This window comes from Crocodylus siamensis, chromosome 1 (genome assembly GCF_052110815.1).
Source record: "Crocodylus siamensis isolate JL-2025a chromosome 1, ASM5211081v1, whole genome shotgun sequence".
NCBI classification, from domain to species: domain Eukaryota; kingdom Metazoa; phylum Chordata; order Crocodylia; family Crocodylidae; genus Crocodylus; species Crocodylus siamensis.
The window spans coordinates 57171239-57196642 of record NC_143395.1 but is presented as its reverse complement, the minus strand read 5'-3'; the positions used below and the strand labels follow the sequence as shown (position 1 = coordinate 57196642).

The window sequence follows — 25404 nt, the reverse complement described above, 5'->3', positions numbered from 1 at the left end:
ACTAGCATGATTTCATATCAGTGTTGGCAGAACAGCGCATCTATTTTGGTTTAAATCAATGCAAGTTTCTCACACGGATACACTCATTTCAGGTTAAGGGTATTTGATTATCAATTTAGCTCAAGTTGTCCACACAGTGGAGTTGTATCAATTTAACTGAGTAAGTTTTTAAACCAATTTAGCTAATCAGTACAATTCTCTTGTACAGACAAGGCCTCAGAAATCAGGACAATACTCAGTTTAAAAAAGTGGGTAGTACTCTTACATGATTCGCATATAAATTTAAATCCCTGTTTCTGCTAATCCGATCAGTAACAATGGAAAGCCATCCAGTGTAGTCTCTTTCAATTTACTGCACTAATTCATTTTAAACTATTATAACATGCAGGATTAAAACATACCTAAAGTGAGCAACTGCATACTGCTGGAAATTCTTGTCCTGCTCTTCGCTGTTTGTCATAGTGACTCACTTGTGTGACCAGGAGTGCATGAAAACTGTTGGCCTCCAACAAAACCAGCCTCAACCAGCTAAAACATAGAAAAGAAAGGTAAGGGATGCATGAGCCAAACAGCTATGATGAAGCATAAATACCATCAGACAAACCACAAGTTTGTTTAAACTCTGAGAATTTTGGTTTTTAGACCCAAAGAGAGGGAATTTGTGTCTAAAAACCTAAAAGAGTTAGAAAACCTAAAGGAGAAAGGGGTTTTTTGTTTGCTTGTTTTGATTCCTTTTAGTGAAGGATTTTTCATTCACTAAAATGAAAAGTAAATGAAAAAAATCCTTTGCAGCTTGTCAAAAATAATAAACATATAACACTTGCCCTGTTAATGAATGCACTGATGTATGCATTACTGTATTCTGCACTGCTCCAGCTCATAGCTAGTGTGACTCCTTAAAAGTGTCTCCACATATCTCAGTCAAGACTGCCTGAAATAAAGTTTAAATTTATATACTATTGTTCAACTCTTGAAAATGATCAGTCCAAATATGCTTATTAATGCTATTCTTAAATACAGTTCACATTTGCTCAGACTGACAAAGGAACACTATGGTACACAACAGAAAAATTAGTGGGTGGGCCCATTGCTTGTTTTGACTTTTGCTTCCCCTAGAGCAGTGGTCTCCAAACTGGGGTGCGCGCACCCCAGGGGGTGCACAAGACAATCCACTGGGGTGCGGGAAGAAAATATTAGAACTTCTATTTATATTTATATAAATATAGGGTTATATAAATTTAGAGTTATATTTATATAAATATACATATATTGGGGGTGCGTGCTCAAAAACTTTTTACTGGTAGGGGTGCGCGATCAAAAGAGTTTGGAGACCACTGCCCTAGAGCAGAATTTTTTTAATGCAAGACAAAAGGTACCAATCAAACTTTACTATGAGTGACAAGGAAATCAGAGACAGCTGTGATTCCTGATAGCAGAAGTAATTTGTGGCATAAAGCTGAGAAAAAGTCCATTAGATCACCATTAAAAAACCTGTGGCCCTTAGGGAGATATATATGTATAAAACAAGTTAAGTGGTTCCTATAGGTTCCCATCCAGAGTAGTCACCTGCTCTGAATTTTGTGGAACAGTCCTTAATATTGTGATATAAGCCACGGTGATCCAACCGGAGGCCTGGGGCTACATGCAACTCTCTTAGGGTTAATTTGTATCCTCTGGGCTCCCACCTATGCTTATACCTCACCCCTCTCTACAACTGTAGCAGCAGCAACTGAGGTCTTCATGCTTATCTTCCCTTCTCTGGCTCTACTCCCTAACCCTGCCCCAGGGTGCAATGTGGTATATTACAGCAGAGGAGCCTATGACTGGGGAGCTGCGGTTAAGGCTGGGACACGCATGTGGCATGTAGCCCAGGGGGCCTGTGGCTTGCACTACTGCAGCCCATCAGCATGCAGCCCCATTGGTGCATTCAAGAGGGCCCATGGCCCCTGTCTGCTTAGAAATTGGACAGCCCTGCCATAGCCTGTCCTTTCTTGGCAGGTAATCCTGATTTCATCTCAGTCTCCACAGATGTTGAAACAGTGAGTGAGAGGGAGCTCAACTTCTCTCCTTCTTACAGGACTCTGTAACCTGGGAATAGATGTACTGAATTAGAAGATAGGAGATCATCCTTATTTTAAACTAAAGTTTATGTACAAATTACTATATTTACTCTAAGATGACCCCCCCCAATAATTAGATACTATACACAGAAAATTTAGAAATTTGTTACAATTTTCCACAGATAAAATCTAATTTTTGAGTGTCATCTTTAATTCATATCCCCCCTGCTAAAGTGAGGAAATGGCAGAGATGACCAAGTAGCTTATCCCATCCTTTTGCCTGCCCCCTAATTGCCCCCTCCCAGCCTCAAGCCCTGCTTTTACCCTTGCCTCTGCTCCCCCTTCTGCCCCTCCCCCCAGTGTCTGTTCCCTGCTTCCCTTATGCCTTATCTTTACTTCACATTGGCAGACTCCACCCTGCTTCTAGCCTCCGGGACTGAGCATGGGCCCATCCCATTCCTGATAGCAGCTGTGAGGGCTGTACACCACTTGATACAGGGCTGGATCAGGGTAGTGCTTAGTGCCCCAGGCTGCAGTGTGCATGGAGCCTGCCGGTGCACAGCAAGGTAAGTGGAGGGAGAGAGAAGGGGGATGAGACAGGGGAACAGAAGCTGTGGGGGGAGACATGGGGAGATGAGGCTGTAGGGAGAGATGGTAGGGTGCAGAAGCAATGCAGGAGCTGTGCCTTCCATTTAGCAGGAGCTGTGGCCTTGACCCACAACAGCTATCTGCCCTACCACCACACTCATACTCAATTCTAAAATGAGCTTTTGCCCCATGTTAGAATCAAGTAAATACAGTATTTGTTTGTAAATATTCAAATGAACTTACTTAGTCTACATAAAATTGTGTATTATGGGGGAAAGCACCCTTAATTTTTTTTCCAGGAAAGAACCAACCCTTCCCATATCCCTTCATAGTCTGACAACCATACCCTGGCCTTGCTCCTTCCTTCTCCTACTGTGGTTTCTTTCTGAATAAGCATGAAACTATTAAACTAACAACTTTCAAGTATATTAAGTTTTGCCTACAGGCCTAAAAGAAAATAAAAATAAGACATTCTTATAATTAAACCCAAAATGGGTTATAAAGTTCTTAAAATTTTGATTCAGAGAGAACATTTTATTTCAGCATTTTTTAGTTCAGGGAAACATTGTGATATTCCTGAATCGAAGTTTTCATTTTGATTTGTTGAACTGATCCATAACAAACGGTTTCACTTAAGTTTGTAGTAGGGTTGGCGTGTTCTAGCAGTGTTAGCCCAGGAAACATACAAGGGGCAATGATTTTTTGGTGAGCTGTTTTATTGGACCAACTACATAGTGCAGAATTGTTAAACAAGCTTTTGAGTACAAATGTCCCTTCCTCAGGGAGGTAGTTTCTTTCCCAGATGAGAGACCACCAAAAAATATCTTTGCCTCATACATTTGACATTATACTGCATATGGGAGACTATAGTGTTTCACTGCCTCACTGAAACTATGGTTGAGATACCTGATGCCTTTCATTTAGCTCTGTAGCTGGGGCATCAAATTCAATCAGCCTGGATCTAGACTGTGGTGGTCCTCATGGGCCAGTTTCTGATGTGCTGGAGCAAGCAGCAGCCATGAGGATTAATGTGGCTGTAGTTTATTTCCCCAGCTGACACACATTGCCAGTGCAGCACTCTTTACCTCAGATTTCAGTAGTGGGCCCCATGCCTATTCACTTCTTCCACAAATTCCCAGCCCCTCCAGGAGCCCCACGGGCCAGATAACACAGCTTGGGACAGTACATTTGATACCCCGACTATACAGCGCTATAGGTCCTGGCTAGACTAAAACTGAAAGCAGGGTAAATTTGCCCCTTGTAGACTAACCCCAGTGTGTGTGCGCATGTTTATAGGTAGCACAAGTTTTTGTGAGCTGAAGCTCCCTTCACCAACTTGATCAGATGTTGTGATGAAGGATATGTGCATCTGATACATATAGCTACAGATACATGCATACACTGGTTAGTCCTTAAGGTGCCCCTGCCTACTCCTTAAGTTCAGACTAACACCACTATGTGTCTAGACCAGGTGGGCCAGATCTAGCCCCGGCCAGCTTGTCACAGAGCCACAACCCTCCACCTGCAGGGCCCCGGGGTGCCCCACAGGCTGTGCCCTGGCACTAGGGCTAGCGCGCAGGGCTCGGCCCCAGCACACGGCGCCAGGCTGAGGGAGCACAGGATCCCCAAAGCCCCAACCCCTGGCATGTGGGGCCAGGTAGAGGCGGCACAGGGCTCCTGGGACCCACCCTGGCTCAAAGAGCCCGCTTGAGGCGACACGGGGCCTGGGGCCCAGGCCCACATCTGGCTGCGGACGGGCCCCGCGCCACTCACGGGGCAAAGAGGCTGAGCCCGCTTCCTCTACACGAAGAGTCCCACCGCGCCGCTTCGGCGCGGAGTTGCGGTGAGACTCCATCGGCACCACGCCCCACCCCCCAGCCGGGGGCCGCGACCGCCATCTCGGCGGGGCGGGGCAGAGGCCATGGCACGTGGGGCAGCTCCACCTCCGGCGCCTAGCTGAGCCGCTGCGGCCCTGTAAGTAACGCGGGGCGTGGGGCGGAAGCGGGCAGGTCTGGCCAGGCCGGGCCCGAGCGTGGGGCTGTCTCGTGGTCTCGAGCTAAGGCTGGGGAGGCGAGCCAGGCCGGCGCCGCTGGAAGCTGAGAGGCAGGCCCGCGCACTGAGCTCGGGGGGTCCCCCGAGGCACCCGCTGCTCGGAGCAGGAGTAGCCCCCTCCCCTCGAGGCTGTGTCTACCGGCAAGGATGGAGATGGCACCACCTCTCTGGGCAGCCGGTTCCCCCGCTTCAGTGCCCTCCTCCCGGGAGCGTTTTATCTGATTTCACCGAAACGGCCCTTGCTGCAGCTTGATACTATTGCTCCCTCATGTCACTGCTGAGGTGCCCCCCTCGGGCGGGCAGATACAGCGTGGCTGCGTGCCCACACTGCCATTTCATGGCTCCTTCCAGCTGCTGTGCCACAGGCGCGGGCCCCGTGGAGACTGGCATAGGCCCCTACAGGCAGGGCCTGAGCTCTGGGCTGAGCGCCTGGCCTTGGCCTGCCCTGAGAGGGGGTTGGGATCCCTGCAGCACCTGCTCCAGACCCACCGCCCCAGCCATGATGAACAGCAGTGGCAGCCAGGCAGAAGCTGTTGCGCTGGGCACTAGGAAAAAGTGGGACCTGATGCCAGGTATGGTAGCCAGACTCCCACAGGAGCTGTCCTGCGGCTCCTCCCCATTGCTGCTGCCCCAGGCCCCTGCACCTGGCGGGGTAGCAGGGTGGAGCCATGTTCTGGGCGGCTGCAGTGAGGGGGACATGGCTGCTGCTGCCACCTGTTCCCACTTTTTCCTGGTGCCCAGCAGCAGCTTTTGCCCATCTGCTCATTGTGGCTGGGGTGGGTCCAGAACGGGTACTGCAGGACGGGCCAGAGTCAAGCACTCAGCCCAGGGCCAGGCAGAAGCTGCTGCTGGCTATCTGAAAAAAGCAAGGCCTGGTGACAGGCATGGCAATACATCTGTTGGCTCATGATATAGTTTTGTGGGCCATGTCTTTAGCACCCCTGTTCCCAAGGAATGGTGGAGATAGGGAAATGTGATCCACAAGACAGAAACATATTTGTTCTCTGCTACAGAGGAGCTTGGGAACAGGTTTGTTCCAAACCAGCAAGCAAATCAGTTATGCAGCCCTTTGCCTATGGTCAAAGTTAAACAGTTAATAACTTGTACTCTGTAGTGAGTCCAAAGATTGCACTTACCATTAAGAGGCGAAAGGCTTGAAATCCAGGCAATAGAACAGCTGACATTGCAAGCAGAGTCTAAATCTGGCCTGGCCCTTAGAGCAACAAAACTGATTGGAGACCTGGGGAATATGACTTAAAAAGAGAGGCTGAGTGAGCTAGGGCTGCTTAGCCTGGAGAAGAGACAACGGAGGGGAAATTTGATAGCATCTTAACAACACCAAAAGGTAGGTTAAGGAAAAGATGGAGATGGGTATTTCTCTGGCCACAGGGGACAGGACTAGGAGTAGTGGCCTCGCTGTAGCAGAGGAAATTTGGGTTGGAGATTAGAATGAACTTTCTGACCATGAGCATGGTCAAGCAGTGGAACAGACTGCCTAGAGAGGTGGAATCTCCATCCCTGGAAACTTTCAACAGCAGTTTGGACAGACACCTGGCTAGGATGGCTTAATTGGAGATAATCCTGGCTTGAGTGTGGGGTGAAACTAGATGAGGGTGTGAGATCCCTTCCAGCTCTGCTTTTCTCCAATCCATGTCAGTAGTGTTTAATTGCTTTCAGTTTTAATCGGTATATTTGCATAAATACGACTACTTCCCTGACATGAGGAAAGGCCAGCAGGATTTGAATCCAGCTTTTTAATTTCTGCATTTCTTGCCATGGCTCACTTACTTAAAATAAGTAGAGAGATGGGCATGTGAGACTTCAATATTTGTATATATTTAATTGTTTATTTTTAAAGCTTATCAGAAAGTTCATATTGGCTTAAAAAAACAACCCTGCAATCACTTCATGTCATTGCAGTGACTGGGGGTTGCAGAAGTAAATCCAGCTGGGAGAATTTAGTTTTAAATGAGGGGAAGAGCACAGCTTGCAACAAATCCATTTTAGGCATTGCATTGTCATGACCTCATTTATTTTACTGTCACCTAAACGTATGATTCAAGCAGTTTCTACCTGCTGTTTTGGGTTTTATATACTTGTTAAATGCACAATTACAATGCAAAACAGAGAGTTTACAGATTAAAATATGATCTTATTTTTCCCAGGATAGATTTTCCTGTTTTTCCTCTACTATGTAATTTTAGTTTATCTAGCTCTTATTTCTTCCATGTGTGTAGTGTGCCTACAATACTATCTCCAGGCACAGAAAGGAAGCTGTGTTAGTCTTAAGTCAGGAAGAAAGTCTGTGTTGCACCTTACAGACTAACTAATTATGAGATGCATGAGCTTTCTTAAGCCAAATGTATTTTTTCCAAATAAATCTTTCTCTCCCTTCATGAAGTTTTACAGTTCCCAAATTTCCATGGACCTTTAAACCCTCCCTTCTCAACCTATTAGCGACTTGGACAAGGGTGTGGAGAGCACCCTGTTCAAGTTCGCTGATGACACCAAGCTGTGGGATACAGTGAATACACCGGCAGGCAGGGACCGCATCCAGGCAGACCTGGATAGGTTAGAGAAGTGGGCGGATCTGAACAGGATGCGGTTCAGCAAGGACAAGTACAGAGTGCTGCACCTGGGAAGAGGGAACCAGCATTATGGTTATAGATTAGGGGCTGACCCTCTCGGCAGCACAGAGGCAGAGAGGGATCTTGGAATCAGGATTGACTCCAGGATGAATATGAGTTGCCAATGTGATGAAGCAATAGGCCGAGCCAACCACACCCTGTCCTGCATCAACAGGGGCATCACTAATAGGTCCAGAGAGGTTTTCATCCCCCTCTATGCGGTGCTGGTCAGGCCACAGCTGGAGTATTGTGTCCAGTTCTGGGCGCTGCACTTCAAGAGGAACGTGGAGAACCTGGAGAGGGTCCAGAGGAGGGCCAGTCGTATGGTTGAGGGCCTCCGTGGCCAGCCCTATGAGGAGAGGCTGAGGGACCTGAATCTCTTCAGTCTCCACAAGAAGAGACTGAGGGGGGATCTTGTGGCTGCCTACAACCTTATCAGAGGCCAGCAGCAGGGACTCGGGGAAAGTCTGTTCACCAGAGCCCCCTTGGAGTCACTAGGAACAATGGCCACAAGCTGAGGGAGGTTAGGTTTAGGTTAGATATTAGCAAAAGCTACTTCATGGTAAGGGTGGCCAGAGCCTGGAATAGGCTTCCCACAGAGGTGGTGCTCTCACCTTCCCTGGAGATCTTAAAGAGGAGACTGGATAGGCACCTGACTGGGGTCTTAAGACCCCTGCCACCCCCAGTGCTCCTTCCTGCCCATGGCAGGGGGTCGGACTAGATCTGTCTAGGTCCCTTCCGACTCATTGATTCTATGATTCTGTGATTCTATTCTCCCTACAAAGTGCTTGAGTAAATAGGTTGGATTTTATACCATGTTTTGAAATGAAACCTCCTTGCTCCCATCATTGGTTGAGGAGTTAGGGCATGCCAGACTGAGTGCCTTAGCTGACTTTAGCTTTGGGTTTGGATCCTGAACAAGGGAGTGTTTGCTAAAACTTTTTGCTTTATATGTTGTTTTAGAATGTTAGTTCTGAGTAATGTGTTTGTGCCTCTATAATTGGAAAGGATTTGGCAGTATGAAGCCTGTCATTGTGGTGCACGGTGGAGCTGGCCGCATCTTTAAAGAACGAGAAGATGGAAGTCGTTCTGGCGTTATCAGAGCAGCACTCAAAGGCTACAGTATCCTTAAACAAGGAGGCAGTGCCTTAGATGCAGTTGAACAAGCAGTAACATTAATGGAAGATGATCCACATTTTAATGCAGGTAATTTTTTACCGCATAACTGTTATCACAGTTTGTCTATATTGTAGCTCACATATTTTGCCTTGTCTATTCATGGCATACACTTTTTCAGTGTGATGCAGTAGGGAAATGAAGACTGCACTGGGTTAAAGGGGTGGATTTTGGCATCATAATACACTTTATTTCTTCCACAAGAGAAAAGCCTGGTATGTACTGTAGTCACATGTATATTCACATAGCAAAAAGAGTTTGTTTTTTCCCTTCTGACTTAATCTTGTTTCTTTCTTTTTAATTTACATCATTGTTCCAGTATTGCAGCAGTGGTATTCTGCAGATGTTCTTCCTTTCTTGCACTGTACACTTAATAAGACACCTATGCCTTGAGGAATTAATTATACATTCATGCACAAGCTTTATATTCCCATTTAATTCATCTGAATATAATTATGGGTGAAATTTGGGCCTTAGTCTTTTAATGATGCTTGGCATATATCTAGTGTTTGAGCAATTTTTTTTTCTCCCCAGACTATTGATGCTGCCCTGTGCAGTAGATCGGGGGGGCAAACCTGCAGCACTGATGCCATAAGTGGCACAGGCAGCCTTTATGTGTGGCACATGGTACATAGAGCAGGGAGCAGAAATCAGAGCATCAGACTGGGGAGGGAGTAGATCAGGTAAGGGAAAGAATCCACTCAGGGAGGGTGTGGGGCTAATTTGTAGTGCTCCTGCCAAAACAGGTTGGCCTCCTCTATAGTAGGTGATTCATGAGTTCTTCAAATGCAGTGATTGCTAAGAATGGTACTTTCTGATATTTTCCCTCTTACTACCCAGCCCATTTTTTTCCACTGCTCATTAACACATCTTATTCAGACTGAGTGAAATTAACATTCCTTTTTTCAAAGTATGTTTAGGGCACTTGGGGCAGGCAGGGGGGCTATGGGGGAGGGGCTAAGGCAAATTTTGGAGTGGCTGCAGCCCTGCCGTTGCCCCCTCTGAGCCCCCAAAATCTCTATCGGTCCACCCCTAGTTAAAATGGTATAGACTTGTGACTGACTTGACTGGAACTTCTAGTGATTCGTCTTTCCCATGATTCTGGTTCCATTTTGCTAAATGAGTAGGTATGTCAACATTGCATCTGCATTGGGGCTGTTGTTTAACTAGCCCTGGATTTGTGTTCTTTAATTTAATTTGTACTTTTCTTGCCTTTCCACAAGAGCAGTTTCTGTATCTTCCCAGCCTTCAGAGATTTCTTTTGCTTGTATTAGCATATTGGTAGCTGAACTTTGATTTGGGCACATTTTTAATGCTTCTCAGATCTCTGCATGCTCTTCAGCGTCCAGTTGCTTACATGTAGGCAGTTCTAGTATAACTTCTTAAGTTTGAGCCTAAGAGTGTGAGATGAGTGGCTTGAGGAATTTTTGTGTACAACATTACAAATCAACAGCAGAGTTGCAGAGCAGAAACTTGTTCAGATGTGTAATCTTTGTGCAGACAAAGGAGTCTTTTGGAAGTTCGGTTCCTTCTGTAACTGATCTTTACTCATGGGCACACAAATATAGGTACTGCTTTAATAATGCATGTAGGTACTACTTTATGAGGTATTTCTTTTTTGGGGGGTGCAGACTTAATGACTTGGCTGATGTCACTGGTCAGAAGAACATAAGTTGAAATGGCCTTCTGTGCTGACCACAAGATTTCCATATCCCTTTATTTTGTAACTTGTGATTTTTCTGAGAACCCTGTTCTAGCGTTCACCTGGAATGGAGAAAAACTAAACTGAAAAGAGTAGAAAAGTATTTTTGTCAGGAAAAATATTCACCCGCCTTTTCCTCTGGGGATATTTGCATAACCTTTGCCTTCATTTCAGTTTGGTAAAAATCAGTTTCATACAGTCAGTAACAAGCACTTTCAAATTGCTTAATTTTCTTCAGAACAGAAGTTAGGAAACTCAGACTTACTTTCTAGAATGCAGTGCTAGAGCATATAGCCCATGACCTTTGTGGTAGAGCAATTTAAGAATATATTGTGGTATTAGCCAACTCTGAAATGCAGTAAAACTATGGAGAGGGGTGGGCAATTATTTGGGCTGGAGGTACACTTAATGAGTTTTGGGGACCTGTTAATAGCTGCATGAATCTCTCTCTCCTCTTGCTTTCACTCTTTTCTCTCCCTCAGTCTCTGTCCTCTTGCTGTCACACTCTCTCTCTCCCTCTCTCCCCCTAGACCCCAGCTAAAGCTGTAGTTCAACAGGAACCCCAACACTCAGTGATGGATCCAGGCAGGAGCTTCTGCTGCATCAGGCAGGTGGCAGCGTCAGGTGTGGATGCAGCTAGCAGGTTCCAGAGCCCCAATATGGAACTTGCTGGCAGTGTTACAGCTGATGCTGATGCATACTCAGTGCTGCAGAAGCTCCTGCCTGGGTGCACAGCTGAGCATTGGGGCTTCTGGCAAACTGCAGCTTCAGCTGGGTTCTGGAGGGAAGGATGGAGACGCTCCTGCCTACCCAGTGCAGGAGACGCTCCTGCCTACCCAGTGCAGGAGACGCTCCTGCCTACCCAGTGCAGGAGACGCTCCTGCCTACCCAGTGCAGGAGACGCTCCTGCCTACCCAGTGCAGGAGACGCTCCTGCCTACCCAGTGCAGGAGACGCTCCTGCCTACCCAGTGCAGGAGACGCTCCTGCCTACCCAGTGCAGGAGACGCTCCTGCCTGGGTCCATAGCTGATGCTGCTGGCAGGTTTCAGGTTGGGGCTCCAGGCAGGAGCTTGCAGTGCATTAAGAGGTGTCAGCTCTGGATGTTGCCAGCAGGTTCTTTGTCCAGGCTCTTGAACTTGCCGGTGGCATCCATAGCTGATGATGCCACCTACCCACTGCAGTGGAAGTCCCATGCAGGTCCACAACTGGTGCCACCACATCAAGGGCTGACGCTGGGCAGAAGCATTTCTGCCTGCCTGCCACCACACAGCAGCCAAGGCTGCTGGCCAGCTGCATTCAGGCCAGACCCAGGCTGAATTGAACCTGTTGTTGGGCCGGATCCAGCTTGTGGGTCATATTTTGCCCACACCTGCTATAGCACGTGCTTAGGAATCTATTGGTAATGGGTTTTTTTCTGGAACATCAGTGTAGCTGTTAGCTTCAGTGGACTGAACTCTGTCTTACACCATTTTTATTGTAACCATAAACTGTTGCTTCTTTTGAGTTAATGACCACAGCAGCTGTTCTTTCAAATTTACCAAACCATTGGAAATGGCTGTTAGGACTTCAACGTATCCTGTGCCAAAAAGATTGTCGTTGTCAATTTTGACGTTTAACTAACAAAACAAATTTCAGGGCATGCATATAATTTCCTTTTCATGGTTTGAATCTAGAGATCATCTTTCTTCTGCTCTAAATGAATAAATTGGGATATTTTAGGCATGAATCTTTTGTTCATGAATGTTCACTCTAATTTGCTTTAATTAGAATTTGGTGCCCTATTTTATAATTTACTTCATACAGAAATGACTGACTTTTAACAAGATTGTAGGTTGTAGGCCTAAGGCCTAGCTGAAATAGCTATGCAGCCCAATTTTGGCTGTCCTGATGAACATGGCAGATTTTGTAATCACTTACATATACAGTCACACATGTTTTAATACTCATTAAACACAACTGTTCTCAGTGAGAACAGGAGAAACTGAGCTGAAACCTATGTTAAGAAGTGCCTGATGGCAATGACTGTTTTAAAACCCACCATCTCCATAAAAGAAAAGACAGTGTTATTGTTAGGTTGGATGGAAAAACATGAGAATTACTAGCAGGCAGAGAAGAGGGATGGGGAAGACATGTTGGGGGAATACCAAGTAGTCCAGGTCCCTTTTCAGATAACATGGTTTAGTTGTGCTTTATAGATCAGTGTTAAGTAAGTGAAAGTCTCCCTGTTCTTGTAGGAGCTCAGGAGGTGTAGTGAATTCCAGAGACATCAACTCTGAAAGAAGAGTCAGAGAAAAGTTAGCTATCTTTGTTGGCTGAGATAAGGAGAGGTTGCCACCTCTGTGGCAGTTAGCATTGTTAGCTAGCCTAGCCTTCGTGCTTGGTGACTACAAGGAACACAACCCTGGTGCAACCAGGATTTACTCTTCCTGTCTGCATGGTGGTGTTGCTGGGCTAACTGGTCTTGTCAGACCACCATGCTAATTAGCCCAGTAACAACACCATGCAGACAGGAAGAATAAATCCTGGTTGTACCAGGGTTGTGTTCCTTGTAGTCACCAAGCACGAAGGCTAGGCTAGCTAACAATGCTAACTGCCACAGAGGTGGCAACCTCTCCTTATCTCAGCCAACAAAGATAGCTAACTTTTCTCTGACTCTTCTTTCAGAGTTGATGTGTGTTAGTCTGTCTAGATGCTGCTGCACTTTCTCCAGTTTAAGGGTGCTTGCCTGAAACAGGGTAGCAAGCTTGAGGGCACTGCTGCCAGGCATGATAGGTTTATCACATGTTTATGGTGTCAGAGAGCTTGCTTTTGTTAAGCTAGCAAAACAGACCAAGAGAGTAAGATATTGACATACTGAAGAGGCAAAGAGGATACCTGGTAGGGAAAAGAGATGTTCTCAAACAAATAGTGTTTGCACAAGAATAAACAGCTATTAACTGGCCATGATTATAAATTTAAGATGGAAATTCCTAACAGAGGAATGAAGTTTTAGACCAGCCTTTCAAGAAGGATGAAGGGCATAGGTACAACCTGACTAGTTTCAATACAGAGATTAGTAATTGCTTGCCAGCAATTGCAAAGGAGAGGATTTGCTAATCCAGAAGCCATTACAGTCCTGTGCTGCTTAAGTGACTTCTGCTGATGCTCAAGGCTTTGTAAATTGGCACACTTTGCCTTAGATTCCTAAATGTTAATTTAAGAGTATTTATGTACTCATATTTATTACTTTGGCTTCAGTGGGATAACAAATGCCAGTTTCTAGCCTCCTGTAAATATTACTTTTAAAATAACTTATCTTCCACAATTTTAGCAAAGCTAAAGTGAAAACCAGATAACTTTGTTTGCTTCTACTGGGGTTTGATTTTTTTTTTTTAAGATGAGTTGCATGTTTTGTTTCTTCACTGTTCCCAGAACTTTTGTATTGCTTTAGATGGTGATCAGGTATACCTTATCTATCCCTCACAATGCAATATCCAAGCTATTAGGAGCTATTTTCATTATTATTGCCTGGTATATCACACAATGCAATCTGATCATTAGTTCAAGGAAGGCTTTGCCATAGAGTTTACACAGATAGTTACAAAAAGATGTTCGTTTAACTGCTGCGATGCTCACAGGAGGTCACTGTTTGCTTTTCAAGTCTGTATGTCTCTCTTTCTGACTGACTATTTCACAGGACTTGGGGTTATGACTACACTACAGAATAGAAAATGGATTTATATATTGATGACTTTCTACCTGTGTTGGGTTTGGTGCCATGGCACAATAGATTTTAAAATCTTGCATGAGCTAATCTGAGATAGCAAAGCTAAACTCATAACTCCTCATTTTGTGAGTTTAGTCTGTAATTTGGTGGATTTTGCAGCATTTTAAGAGTGGAGAAAAAGTGGAGATAAAGGGTGACACTGAATAAAAACAGTCTTATCACTCCCCTTCATACCTTTCATAGTTTCATAGTTAGTAGGTTTGGAAGGGACCTGAGCAAATCATCAAGTCTGACCCCTGCCATGGCAGGAAAGAGTAATGGGGTCAAACGACCCCAGCAAGGTGATTGTCAAGTTTCGTCTTAAAGACCCCCAGGGTAGGAGCGAGCACCACTTCACTTGGAAGTTGGTTCCAGATCCTAGCCGCCCTGACTGTGAAGTAGCGCCTCCTGACGTTTAATCTGAATCTACCCTCTGCCAGCTTGCGACCATTATTCCTGGTCGCTCCTGGCGGTGCTTGCGGGAACAGTGACTCCCCCAATGCCTGCTGATCCCCCCTGACTAGTTTATAACAGGCCACAAGATCCTCCCTCAGCCTTCTCTTTTGGAGGCTGAACAGTGTCAGGTCCCGTAGTCTCTCATGGGGCCTGCCTGCCTTGCCCCCCGATCATGTGAGTGGCCGTCCTGTGGACCACCTCCATGCTGTCAACATCCCTCTTGAAGTGTGGTGCCCAGAACTGGATGCATTACTCCAACTGCAGCCTGACCAGTGCCGCATAGAGGGGAAGGATCACCTCCTTGGACCTGCTTAAGATGCATCTGTGGATGCATGCCAAGGTGCGGTTGGCCTTCTTGACTGCCTCTCCACGCTGCCGGCCCATGTTCATCTTGGAGTCAATGATGACTCCCAGATCCTTTTCCGCCTCTGCACTGACAAGAGGGGAGTTCCCTAACCTGTAGGTATGGTGCAGGTTGTTCCTCCCAAGGTGCATCACCTTGCACTTGTCTGTGTTGAAACCCATCCTATTCTCATCCGCCCACACTTGTAACCTGTCTAGGTCTAACTGTAGCCTGTTGCATCCTTCCAATGTGCCCACGTCCCCCCACATCTTAGTGTCATCAGCAAATTTGAACAGGGTGCTTTTTACCCCCTCGTCCAAATCACTGATGAAGATGTTGAACAGTGCGGGCCCGAGGACCCTGCGGAACCCCACTGCCCACGTCCTTCCAGGTTGAGGAGGACCCATCCACTACCACCCTCTGGGTGCAGCCCACCAGCCAGTTGGCGACCCATTTGATTGTGTGGGTGTCTACACCACAGCCCCCCAGTTTCTTAATGAGAACGGGGTGAGAGACAGTGTCGAAGGCCTTCCGGAAGACTATATCCACTGCTACCCCTACATCTAATGATCAGGTGATCTGATCGTAAAAGGCCACCAGGTTGGTCTGACAGGATCTGCCACTGATGAACCCATGTTGGTTGTCCCTAAGCATGCAGTCCCCTGCTGGCCCCTCCTGGATGTTTGCCAGCATAATTTTCTCAAACAGCTTGCCCAGGATCGAAGTAAGACTAACCGACCTATAGTTTCCCGGGTCTTCCTTCCTGCCTTTTTTGAAGATGGGAACCATGTTGGCCCTCTTCCAGTCCTCTGGTACCTCACCAGAGCACCACGAGTGCTCGTAAAGTTGTGCCAGGGGACTTGCAATGACCTCGGCCAGTTCCTTTAGAACTCTACGGTGGAGATCATCCGTACCGGTTGACCTGAATACGTCCAACCCCTCCAAAAGCTCCCTAACTAAATCCTCGCTAACCCGTGGCCCAGGTGTGCCTCCCCCAGGGCCCGAGGGGGGCCCAGCATGGAGGTGGCTATTCTGGTCCCTACTTAGGAAGACAGAGGCAAAGAAATCATTAAACATGTTAGCTTTGCCGTCCGGTGTGACGACCAAATTTCCCAATGCGTCCTGCAAGGGCCCCACATTACCCAGGACCTTCTTTGTACCCCCTACGTATTTAAAAAAGGACTTCTTATTGTCCTTAATCTGGGAAGCTAGCCCCAGTTCCATCTCTGCCTTGGCCTTCCTAACTACCCCCCTACATCCCCAAGCAACTACGGAATAGCCCTCCCTGGTGATGACCCCTTCTTTCCATGGGGTGTAAGCCTCCTTTTTAGCAAGGAGACATTCCCGGATGCTTTTGGTGAGCCACGGAGGCTTGTGTGCTCTCCTGCTCCCTTTGATCCTCGTTGGGATTACCTTCCTTTGGGCTTGGAGAATTGTCTCCTTAAGGAGTGACCACTCTCCTTGGACACCTGGCTGCCCTCCCCTCCAGGACCTCAGCGCTTCTCCAACTATCCTCCTTAGCTCATTGAAGTTTGCCCTCCTAAAATCTAGGGCCGCTGCCTTACTGCATGCCTTTGCCACCTTGCACTGGATGGTGAATTCCAGCAGGCGATGATCGTTGTCGCCCAGGTGGTCGAGCACCCGCAGCCCCCTCACCAGGTCATCACCCGTGGCCAGCACTAGGTCCAACAAGGCATCTCCCCTGGTGGGGCTGTGCACCTCCTGGGTTAGATGGAGGTCCTGCACTCTGGCCAAGAACCTACGTGAGCGTTCAGACCTGGCTGACTGCTCTTCCCAGCAGATGTCTGGGAAGTTCAGGTCCCCCGTGACTACCACATCCTTAGCCTTCACTACCTCTGTGAGCTGACCCAAGAATTCCTGGTCAAGCTCTTCTCCCTGGTTGGGAGGTTTATAGTAGACTCCCACCATTAAGTCTCTTTCCCCTCCACTGCCTTGTACTCTAACCCAAAGCACTTCAGAGTGCCTCTCCCCTGACTCCTTGCTAATTGACGAGGATGTGTATTCCTCCTTAATATAGAGCGCCACGCCCCCACCTCTCTTTCCTATCCTGTCCCTCCTGTACAGCCTATAGCCCTTGACATTCACCACACAATCGTGTGTTGCATCCCACCACGTTTCTGTAATCCCCACTATGTCCGGGCTGGTGTCATCCAGCAGGAGGGTGAGTTCCTCCTGCTTGTTACCCATACTACGAGCGTTTGTGTAGAGGCATTTGAGGCCTCCTGTGGGTGTGTGTACTGACCGCCTAGTCCCAACATTACTCTGGCCTCTATCTCTTACCTGTTTATTCACTTTGCTTGTTGGTCTGGGCTGGGCTGTAGTTGTGGGTGCTGTTTGGTCTGGCAATCTGATGTTTCCTCTACCCTCATCTTCCCCTTCCCCCGATGAGCCTAGTTTAAGGCCTGCCGGAGGAGGTCCACTAACCTAGAAGAGAACACACACTTACCTTTAGGGGAAAGGTGGAGCCCGTCCCATCCCAGCATGTCTCTTGTCGTGATGTGCTGGTCACGGTGCTGGTTCTTCCTCCCCAGGTGCATCACCTTGCACTTGTCGGTGTTGAATCCTATCCTATTCTCGTCCGCCCACCCCTGTAAACTGTCTAGGTCTGATTGTAGCCTATTCCTTCTAACATGCCCACATCCACCTACAACTAAGTGTCATCAGCAAATTTGAATAGGGTAATTTTTACCCCTTCGTCCAAGTCACTGATGAAGATGTTCAACGGTGCAGGCCCAAGGCCCGAGCCCTGGGGAACCCCACTGTCCACATCCCTCCAGATCAAAAATGACCCATCCACCAGCACTCTCTGGGTGCAGCCCTCCAGCCAGTTGGCAACCCGTTTGACTGTGTAGGTATCAACACCACAGTCCGCCAGTTTCTTAATGAGACTGGGGTGAGAGACAGTGTCAAAGGCCTTCTGAAGTCCAGGAAGACTATGTCCACTGCGACCCCTGCATCTAAGGATTTGGTGACCTGGTCGTAGAAGGCCACCAGGTTGGTCTGACAGGACCTGCCTCTAATGAACCCATGTTGGTTGCCCCTAAGCATAATCTCCCTTGCTGGCGTGCTCATGGACATGTGCTAGAATAATTCTCTCAAAAAGCTTACGCAGGATCGAGGTAAAACTAACTGGCCTATAGTTCCCTGGGTTCTCCTTCCTCCCTTTCTTGAAGAGGGGAACCACACTGGACCTCTTCCAGTCCTCTGACACCACACCAGAGCACCACGAGTGCTCGTAAAGCCATGCCAGGGGTCCCACAATGACCTCTGCTAATTCCCTCAGCCCTCTGGGGTGGAGATATTCTGAACCAACTGATTTAAATACATCCAGTCCCTCCAGAAGTTCCCTGACTAGATCCTCCCTGACCCTTGGCCTAGGTGTGCCTCCCCTGGGGCCTGAGGGGGGACTGGTGGGGGGGCTGATCCGGTCCTGCTCAGGAAAATGGAGGCAAAGAAGTCGTTAAATAGGTTAGCTTTGTCGTCTGGTGTGATGACCAAATTTCCTAGCATGTCTTGCAGGGGTCCCACGTTACCCGGTACCTTCTTTTTAATACCCATATGTATTTAAAAAAGGACTTCTTGTTGTCCTTGATCTGGGAAGCAAGTCCCAGTTCCATCTCTGCCTTGGCCTTTTTGACTGCCCCCCCTGCATCCCCGAGCAACCGCAGTATAATCCTCCCTGGTGATGGCCCCTCCCTTCCATTGGGTGTATGCCTCCCTTTTAGCTAGAAGACATTCCCAGATACTTTTGGTGAGCCATGGGGGCTTTTGTGCCCTCCTGCCCCCTTTGATCCATGTATGCGTTATCTCCCTTTGGGTTTGGAGGATCGTCTCCTTAAGGAGCAACCACTCCTCTTGGACACCTGGCTCCCCTCACCTCCGGGACCTCAGTGCTTCCCCGACTATTCTCCTTAGCTCATTGAAGTCCACCCTCCCAAAATCTAGGGCTGCTGCCTTGCTTCAGGCCTTTGCCACCTTGCACTGGATGGTGAATTCCTTTGGTTGCCTATACATGTGCTCCTTTGCGTTCTAATTAGAATGCATTGGATTAGACTTGGTTTAAAATGGATGTGAGGCGCTTTAAGTAAACCTCATTGAATAAGGTTTAGATAAAGCATCCTGTGACCATTTTTGAATGTGTGGGAGCTTAATACACATGATGCTGCTGCAGCATTTTAATTAGAACGGCTGACTGGGAGCCACTCTGATTAAAACATCACCCCTCCTTCCCTACCTCTGATGAGCATGTGCATAGGTGCCTTCATGCCTACAGTAGTTAAATATTGGATCATAATAACTGAGTTTGCAGGCAAATGTTAAGGCTATTGCGTGATTGGGGTTTAAGGAACACTGTGCAACCTGCAATGCACATCTTGCATAGCAAGTCACATGATTTTGGGGATGGGGCATAAAGTTCCTCAAACCCCAGTTGTTTGATTGCCAACTGCCATCACATGGGGGCCCTGTTATCAGGATCAATGTTTTGCCCTTTAGCATGCACACAAGCTATTAATTTGGTTTGAAGCTGTATGTGGATGCCCTTTAGCAGGTACACAAGCTATTAATTTGGTTTGAAGCTATATGTGGAGACAGGGAACAGCTTCCCTGGATGCCCTGGGAACTTAAAGAAAGTGTTCAGCTGAGGCTCTCAGTTGCATGTCCTCTTTTAAAGGTCCAGGGTGCATTGAGCCTGAGATCTCCCTGTTGTCAGGCTCACTGTACCCCATCATCTGCTGGCACCCCCCATCTGCTTTTGGGAACTGAGCAGGGGTGCTAGGTCCAGGACCCGAAGATGCCCCCAGCACAGTCCTGCTTGGGTAAGGAGTGTCTGTATCTCAGACCCTGGGGCTACCCCATGATGGATCTGTCTATCATGGGTCTTCCCTAAAACGCCACACATTCAATTTAAGGTGTGATAAGAACAAACCACAAATGTTATATCTTATATGTGGAACTTTTTTGTGGCCTTTGGCTATATTATCATACCCTAAATTGGCTTTAACTTGTGGCAGGGTTACTGTTTATTGTGCAGTTAATATCTTAACCATGTCATAAATATGGTGTGTGTCAGGGCTGTAATGTTCCGTATGTTATCCTAATACAACTGTGTTAATGACTTCTGTTTGAACAGGAGCATTTTTCTCTCTTCCATACTTTTTCTTTTATAGAAGCAAGAAACTGTATTTCCAGCTGCAAGTGTGTACAGTTTCATGCACAACTCCTATTTTGGATCATTTATTTGGTTACATGTTTACAACCAGTGGGCATTTTATAGATGTGCTCTGGGAGGCATAGGTGAGAGGGGGTATTTTAATTAGTGCAGCTCCAAGACCCATCCTAATTAAAGCAGCCAGTGTCACGTGTATCAGTGTCCCTGTGCTGACAAATATTGGCGGGGCACTTTGAACTACAGCTCTTCAAATGAGCTTTAGTTTAAAGGTCCTTGCTGCCATTTTTCAGCATGGGGACACTGATGCACATGACGCTGGTGATTGCCATGCTCCAGTATACTCGACTAATCAAGTCTGCTCCAGTGCTTTGTAGTTACAGCACATCAGAGCAGCCTCCCTGCACATGTATAGGAGCCCAATATTCTTGCCAATTTTTGGTATTTAGGATGTTGTAAGTTAAAGCAAAACAAAATACAAACCTGAAAACAAGTTTGCCTAATAAAATCTACTAAAACTGAGTCAGTATGTTTCATTTTCCTTTCTTTTTTTCCCCTTTCCTTTTGGTTTTTAGGCTGTGGATCTGTTTTAAATCAAAAGGGTGAAGTAGAAATGGATGCTATTATCATGGATGGAAAAAATCTAGCCTCAGGAGCAGTGTCTGCTGTTAAATGTATTGCTAACCCCATAAAGCTTGCTCGTCTTGTCATGGAAAAGGTATGCTGAAAGTTCACTTGAATAAGAGCTCCCTTAGGACTTCATCCCATGCACCTCACTGATTATGGTGTTTGTGTAGTATTTTAAATTGGAATGTATAAAGAAATCAGTAGTAGTGTTGAAGACTGGGCATGACCGCTAAGCTTTGGGTTTTGTTTTATTTTTAAAGGTTTTTCCATTTTTTTGATGTGCTGTTGTTTTTGCAGAATTTTAAAAGGTTCTCCCAAACTGGTATTTTTCTTAGTCTGTACTTTTCAGTTTTCCCGTAGCTAATACTTAAGGCTTGACTATTAACAACATATTTTGTAAATACTGTTTCTCTCAAATCTCCTGCTTGCCTCTGCAGGAAAAAGTCTGGACAACATACTAGAGAAAGTATTGTAGGAGACAACCCTGAAGTTGAATAGTGACTGTATTACATGGTTTAATGGATTGTCCTCGATTGCCTTTTCCACTTCTATGTATGTCAGAAATTCTTAAATTAGATGATTGTCTTGGAAGGGCTAGTGCCATGATTTTGTACTTCATACAAACAACATGGAAATAACATACACCTGCTACAAGTCAGTTCATTAACATGTCCCTTTCTGTGCATTTACATCAGTAATTTTTCCTGTTTTTTTTAACAATGATATGGCTGCTGTTGGGCAAGTTTTAGTATGGAGTGTATCATTGTACACAATTAGAGTTGTATAATACAATGAATGAAGGAGCTTGCATCCTGTCTAAACTATAACTTACACTGTTGATAATACATGTGGCACATGACTTCTGAGGAGAGGCTTAGGGGACTGGGATTATTTAGTCTAGAGAAGACAAGACTGAGAGGGGATTTAATAGCAGCCTTCAACTATCTCAAAGGTGGTTTCAAAGAGGATGGAGATGGACTGTTCTTAGTGATGGCAAATAACAGAACAAGAAGTATGGTCTTAAGTTGCAGCCAGGGAAGTTTAGGTTAGATATTAGGAAAAACTTTCTCACTAGGAGGGTAGTAAAGCACTGGAACAGGTTATCCAGAGGGGTTGTGGGATCTCCATTCTTGGAGATTTTTAAGACGTGTCTAGACAAAGTCTTAGCTAGGATGATCTAGTTAAGAAGGTCCTGCTTTGAGCAGGTGGTTGGACTAGATGACTTCCTAAGGTCCCTTCTGACCCTAATTTTCTATGATTCTATAATACTACTGAAGCTCTACAGTGGCTGAAAAGTAGTAAAAATTTGCTCACCTAGATAAATGGATATATTTTTCATGATAATGTAAAATCTTAACTGCTTTGAAGGTGATGTAAGCGAGAGAGAAAATATTTCTTTCTGTTTGTGCTTCACAAAGAATGCTTTTATTTATGGAATTTATGTCTTTAAACTATAGAAGATCAAGAAGCTTGTCTGGAAAGGGTTTTTGTAAATATAGAGAAGTGAAGGTCCAAAGGCATGAGAACTCCCACTCCGGTTCTGAGTAGAAAGATGCGTGTTAGGAATCTCCACAAAGCTGTGCTCTTAAATCCGTGTGTGGGGTTTTTTTTGTTTGTTTGTTTTTTTTTATCATCATCAATTTAATTCACTCAGAAAACAAGTCTAACAATTTTGGATTGAGAATCCTTTGCTTGCGCATTTACTCAAGGTTCATTCTTATTTTTATTTTTATTTACTTTTTTTTTAATGCAACAAATGCTCATAATAGCCCTGGCAAAAGCAGGGTAGACGAGATGGAACATTTTAACACTTTAACTGTAATGACATGCAGAAATGTGCTCTTTCATTTCCTGGTGAAATCTGTTCCTCTATGTCCAGTTCTCTCCTAACCAAGCTTCACATGGAAAACTTTGGGTACGTGGCAGAGCTGTGCCTTGCATTCTCAACCTCTCACCCTCTGCTGGTCACTGTTTCAATCTGAGCAGAAGACTAACTGTTGCCTTTTTTCTAAGCAGAAATTTTGGGCTATGAGCACATTTCTATACCTTGCAGACCTCATCTCTGTGGTACAAGGATGATTCAGAGGCTATTAGTATGGCTGCTCTGTTCACAATACCCATCCTGCACAGCTTCACTAAACAGAGAACCTTAGTGGGATAGCATCTCAAGGTGAATTTAACTTGTCTAATTGTGCACTAATCTACCTACTCTAAGATCACACACACTGTTTTAATTGGACTCTATTCATAGAAGATAAGAATTTTAGCTGCTTTTTCCAAGGGAGTCTGATATTATTTATGTATATACATTTTTTCTTTGTATGAACTAGGATGTGTCTTGAAATGCATAAGAAATGAATGGGGGGGGCAGGATTTTCAAAGGAATTTCAATAGAAGTTGGGTGCCTAAATCCATTAAATTTAACAAATGCAGGCTTAATAATAAAACAGCAGCTTATGATTATCTCTATTTCACTTCTGTTTTTGGGCTCCATCTGCTGGCCAAAACTATACTTTTGGCTCCTTACAGCACACATGGGTATCAGTTTTCTGTCTTTTGGGCTAAACTTTGCCAAATGCCATAGTGGTTTCCACATTTTGGATGAAAATAAGAGTACCAGAATAACTCACTTATGGCTTACAGGAAGGCAACTTAAGTCTCTAGAGGTGAAGACCTTAGTACATTAATGTACTGAGCCAAGAAGTCCTTTAGAAAGCAGTTCCTGTTAAATTATTTCTATTTGTAATGGACAGAAATAGAACACTGATGTATGGCTGGTTCTTATGTGTGGAGGAAGGAAATGGGAAATATCTCCTAGGCTTTCAAAGCAGAGGGAAGAAAAAAAAATTCAGACAGGCTTAAAGATCCAGTGAAGGCTGGACATGCATATACATTCCAATGCCTGAATTATTCTGTTCCCTAAATTAGCTAAAATTAAGAACTCTATTTAGAAGGTAGACATGATAATTTTCAGTGATTTTGTATAGTGTGTGAACTCCACTGGGTCAGGGAATACCCAATATTATTATTATTTTATTTTAATATCCAGCAGTGTCTCATCTGAATGTTACCTGCTGTTGGATATCAACACATAATTAGTCTCTTACCAAGGTGCTACATATTGAAGAAAAAAAGAGAACCTTTCATGCAGTCCTAGTAACAACTAGCTCAAAGGAATGAGCCATTGTGGTGATTTCACATGATGACAAAGTTTCTTGGCTTCAGAATGTAATGTAAGGACATAAAGGCATCACACGAATAGTGTGTAATAAGAAAACCTGATGGGGGAGGGAGAGCTGCTGTGTATAATACGTTTTCTAAGCATGAAATAATTCTTCAGTTTGAGTGTCTTAAGGTGAATTCGGGCATTCCAATAAACTTGACTTGAGAGAATTTCTGTTCACTTTTAAATAAATAAAATGAGGTTTTTGTTGCCTGTTTGTCTTATACTAACTGAAAGATGGAGTCGATGTAATGGAGTGGGTTTCTTAAATACACAGATACAAAGACAAACAGGTCTGCCTTCCTTCTATAACTCTGAGGTGTTGGATAGCAGCTGGCTGGTGGTTTAATAATGAAGGCAGAGTGGGGCAGTATTGCTTAAAGAAACCTTTCTTCCAAATGCAAGAACACTTTGTCTTTGTTAGAATACACTGGCTTTATTCTTCTCCTTCCCTACAAATGTTAAAATGCTCCCAGCGTAGATATGTAATCTTTTATTTGGTAACATCACTTATTATAATTGGTAATATATCAGATTTGTCCATGGTTTCAAAGACCCAGCCTTCTTGGTCTCATTCTGACCTGTTGTGGTCTTCCTGAGTTCTCTGCAAAACAAGAATCGCTTTATTAGCTTTCACTAATTTTTTGACCATTGAAAAATAAAAGCTGGCTTCTTATGAGAGATGTCTTGGGTTTAGAACAGCTGGTTCCGAACAACTGTTTTAAGGATTTAGACATTTTTAGAAGAGAAGAAAAAACACTTTTTACTTCCTTTTTTTTATTTAAACAAATCTTTAACCTGCTAGAAAATTGCAGAGCTTGTAGCGAAACAGAGTGACTCCATGCTATACTGAGTAAATATATGAATTGGGAAAGTTGGAGGAGGAAAAAATGGTTTTAAACTTTCATTTAGACCCTGGCATATCACATATTTAAACACATACTTAATTCTAAGAACATGGGCTTTAGCCATGTTGACTTCAATATCATTAAAGGTTATGCTTAAGTGGATTAGTAAGTGGAAGCCCTAACTTAGGAACAGTACTTGGACCTTTGCCAAATGCAAATATTATGGGAAGAGAATTTGAGTTAATTATCAAATTAATAGTATATGCATATCTACTATTAATGTTACCTGCTGTTAGACCTGGGCCTAGGTTAACCAGCAAATATTTGTGAGCGTCATCTGAATGCAAGCATAATTGCAATCTTTACAAGCTATAACTAGACTTGGATGGAGGAAAAAATAGCTGCAGTTAAGCAGTTTTAAAACTCCTTCAGTGACCTGTTTGTATCAATGTTTAGATAAACTAAGTGTTGTTGGTTGATTGGAAGAGTGCTAAAAAATTATATCTAGAATCACATTAGCAGCACGGTGTGTGTATAAATCTTACCTATTTCAGCAAGAATTAATGTCTTATCCCTTTTCCCTTGTAATAAATATTGCATAATAGAGATTATTATTCACTTAATTAAATTGTTGGTGTCTGCTAATAGAATTCGTAGTTCAACCAGAAAAAATATAGGCAAAAAACTTCAAGCCTTTTCCCACTTAATGGAAGCAGGATTAAGTTCATACTCATGCTTTATTTTCCTATTTAGCAGGATGTTAAAAACA

The 25404-nt window shown here is 45.0% G+C and overlaps 1 protein-coding gene across 3 annotated transcripts in view; it reads left to right on the top strand.

The window, feature by feature from the left end:
• Positions 1-4412: 4412 nt before the first annotated feature.
• Positions 4413-25404, top strand: part of ASRGL1 (asparaginase and isoaspartyl peptidase 1) — a 36865-nt gene continuing 15873 nt past the window's right edge. Inside the window, exons 1-3 of one of the 3 annotated variants that reach the window (XM_090034733.1) lie at positions 4413-4622; positions 8336-8533; positions 20513-20655. In XM_090034733.1, the coding sequence (XP_089890859.1) occupies positions 8347-8533; positions 20513-20655 (330 nt within the window). In that variant the 5' untranslated portion in view covers positions 4413-4622; positions 8336-8346. Of the gene's footprint in view, positions 4623-5905; positions 6046-8307; positions 8534-20512; positions 20656-25404 lie in introns of those variants that run through there. The other 2 variants (XM_090034738.1, XM_090034730.1) reach the window with 2 other exon arrangements.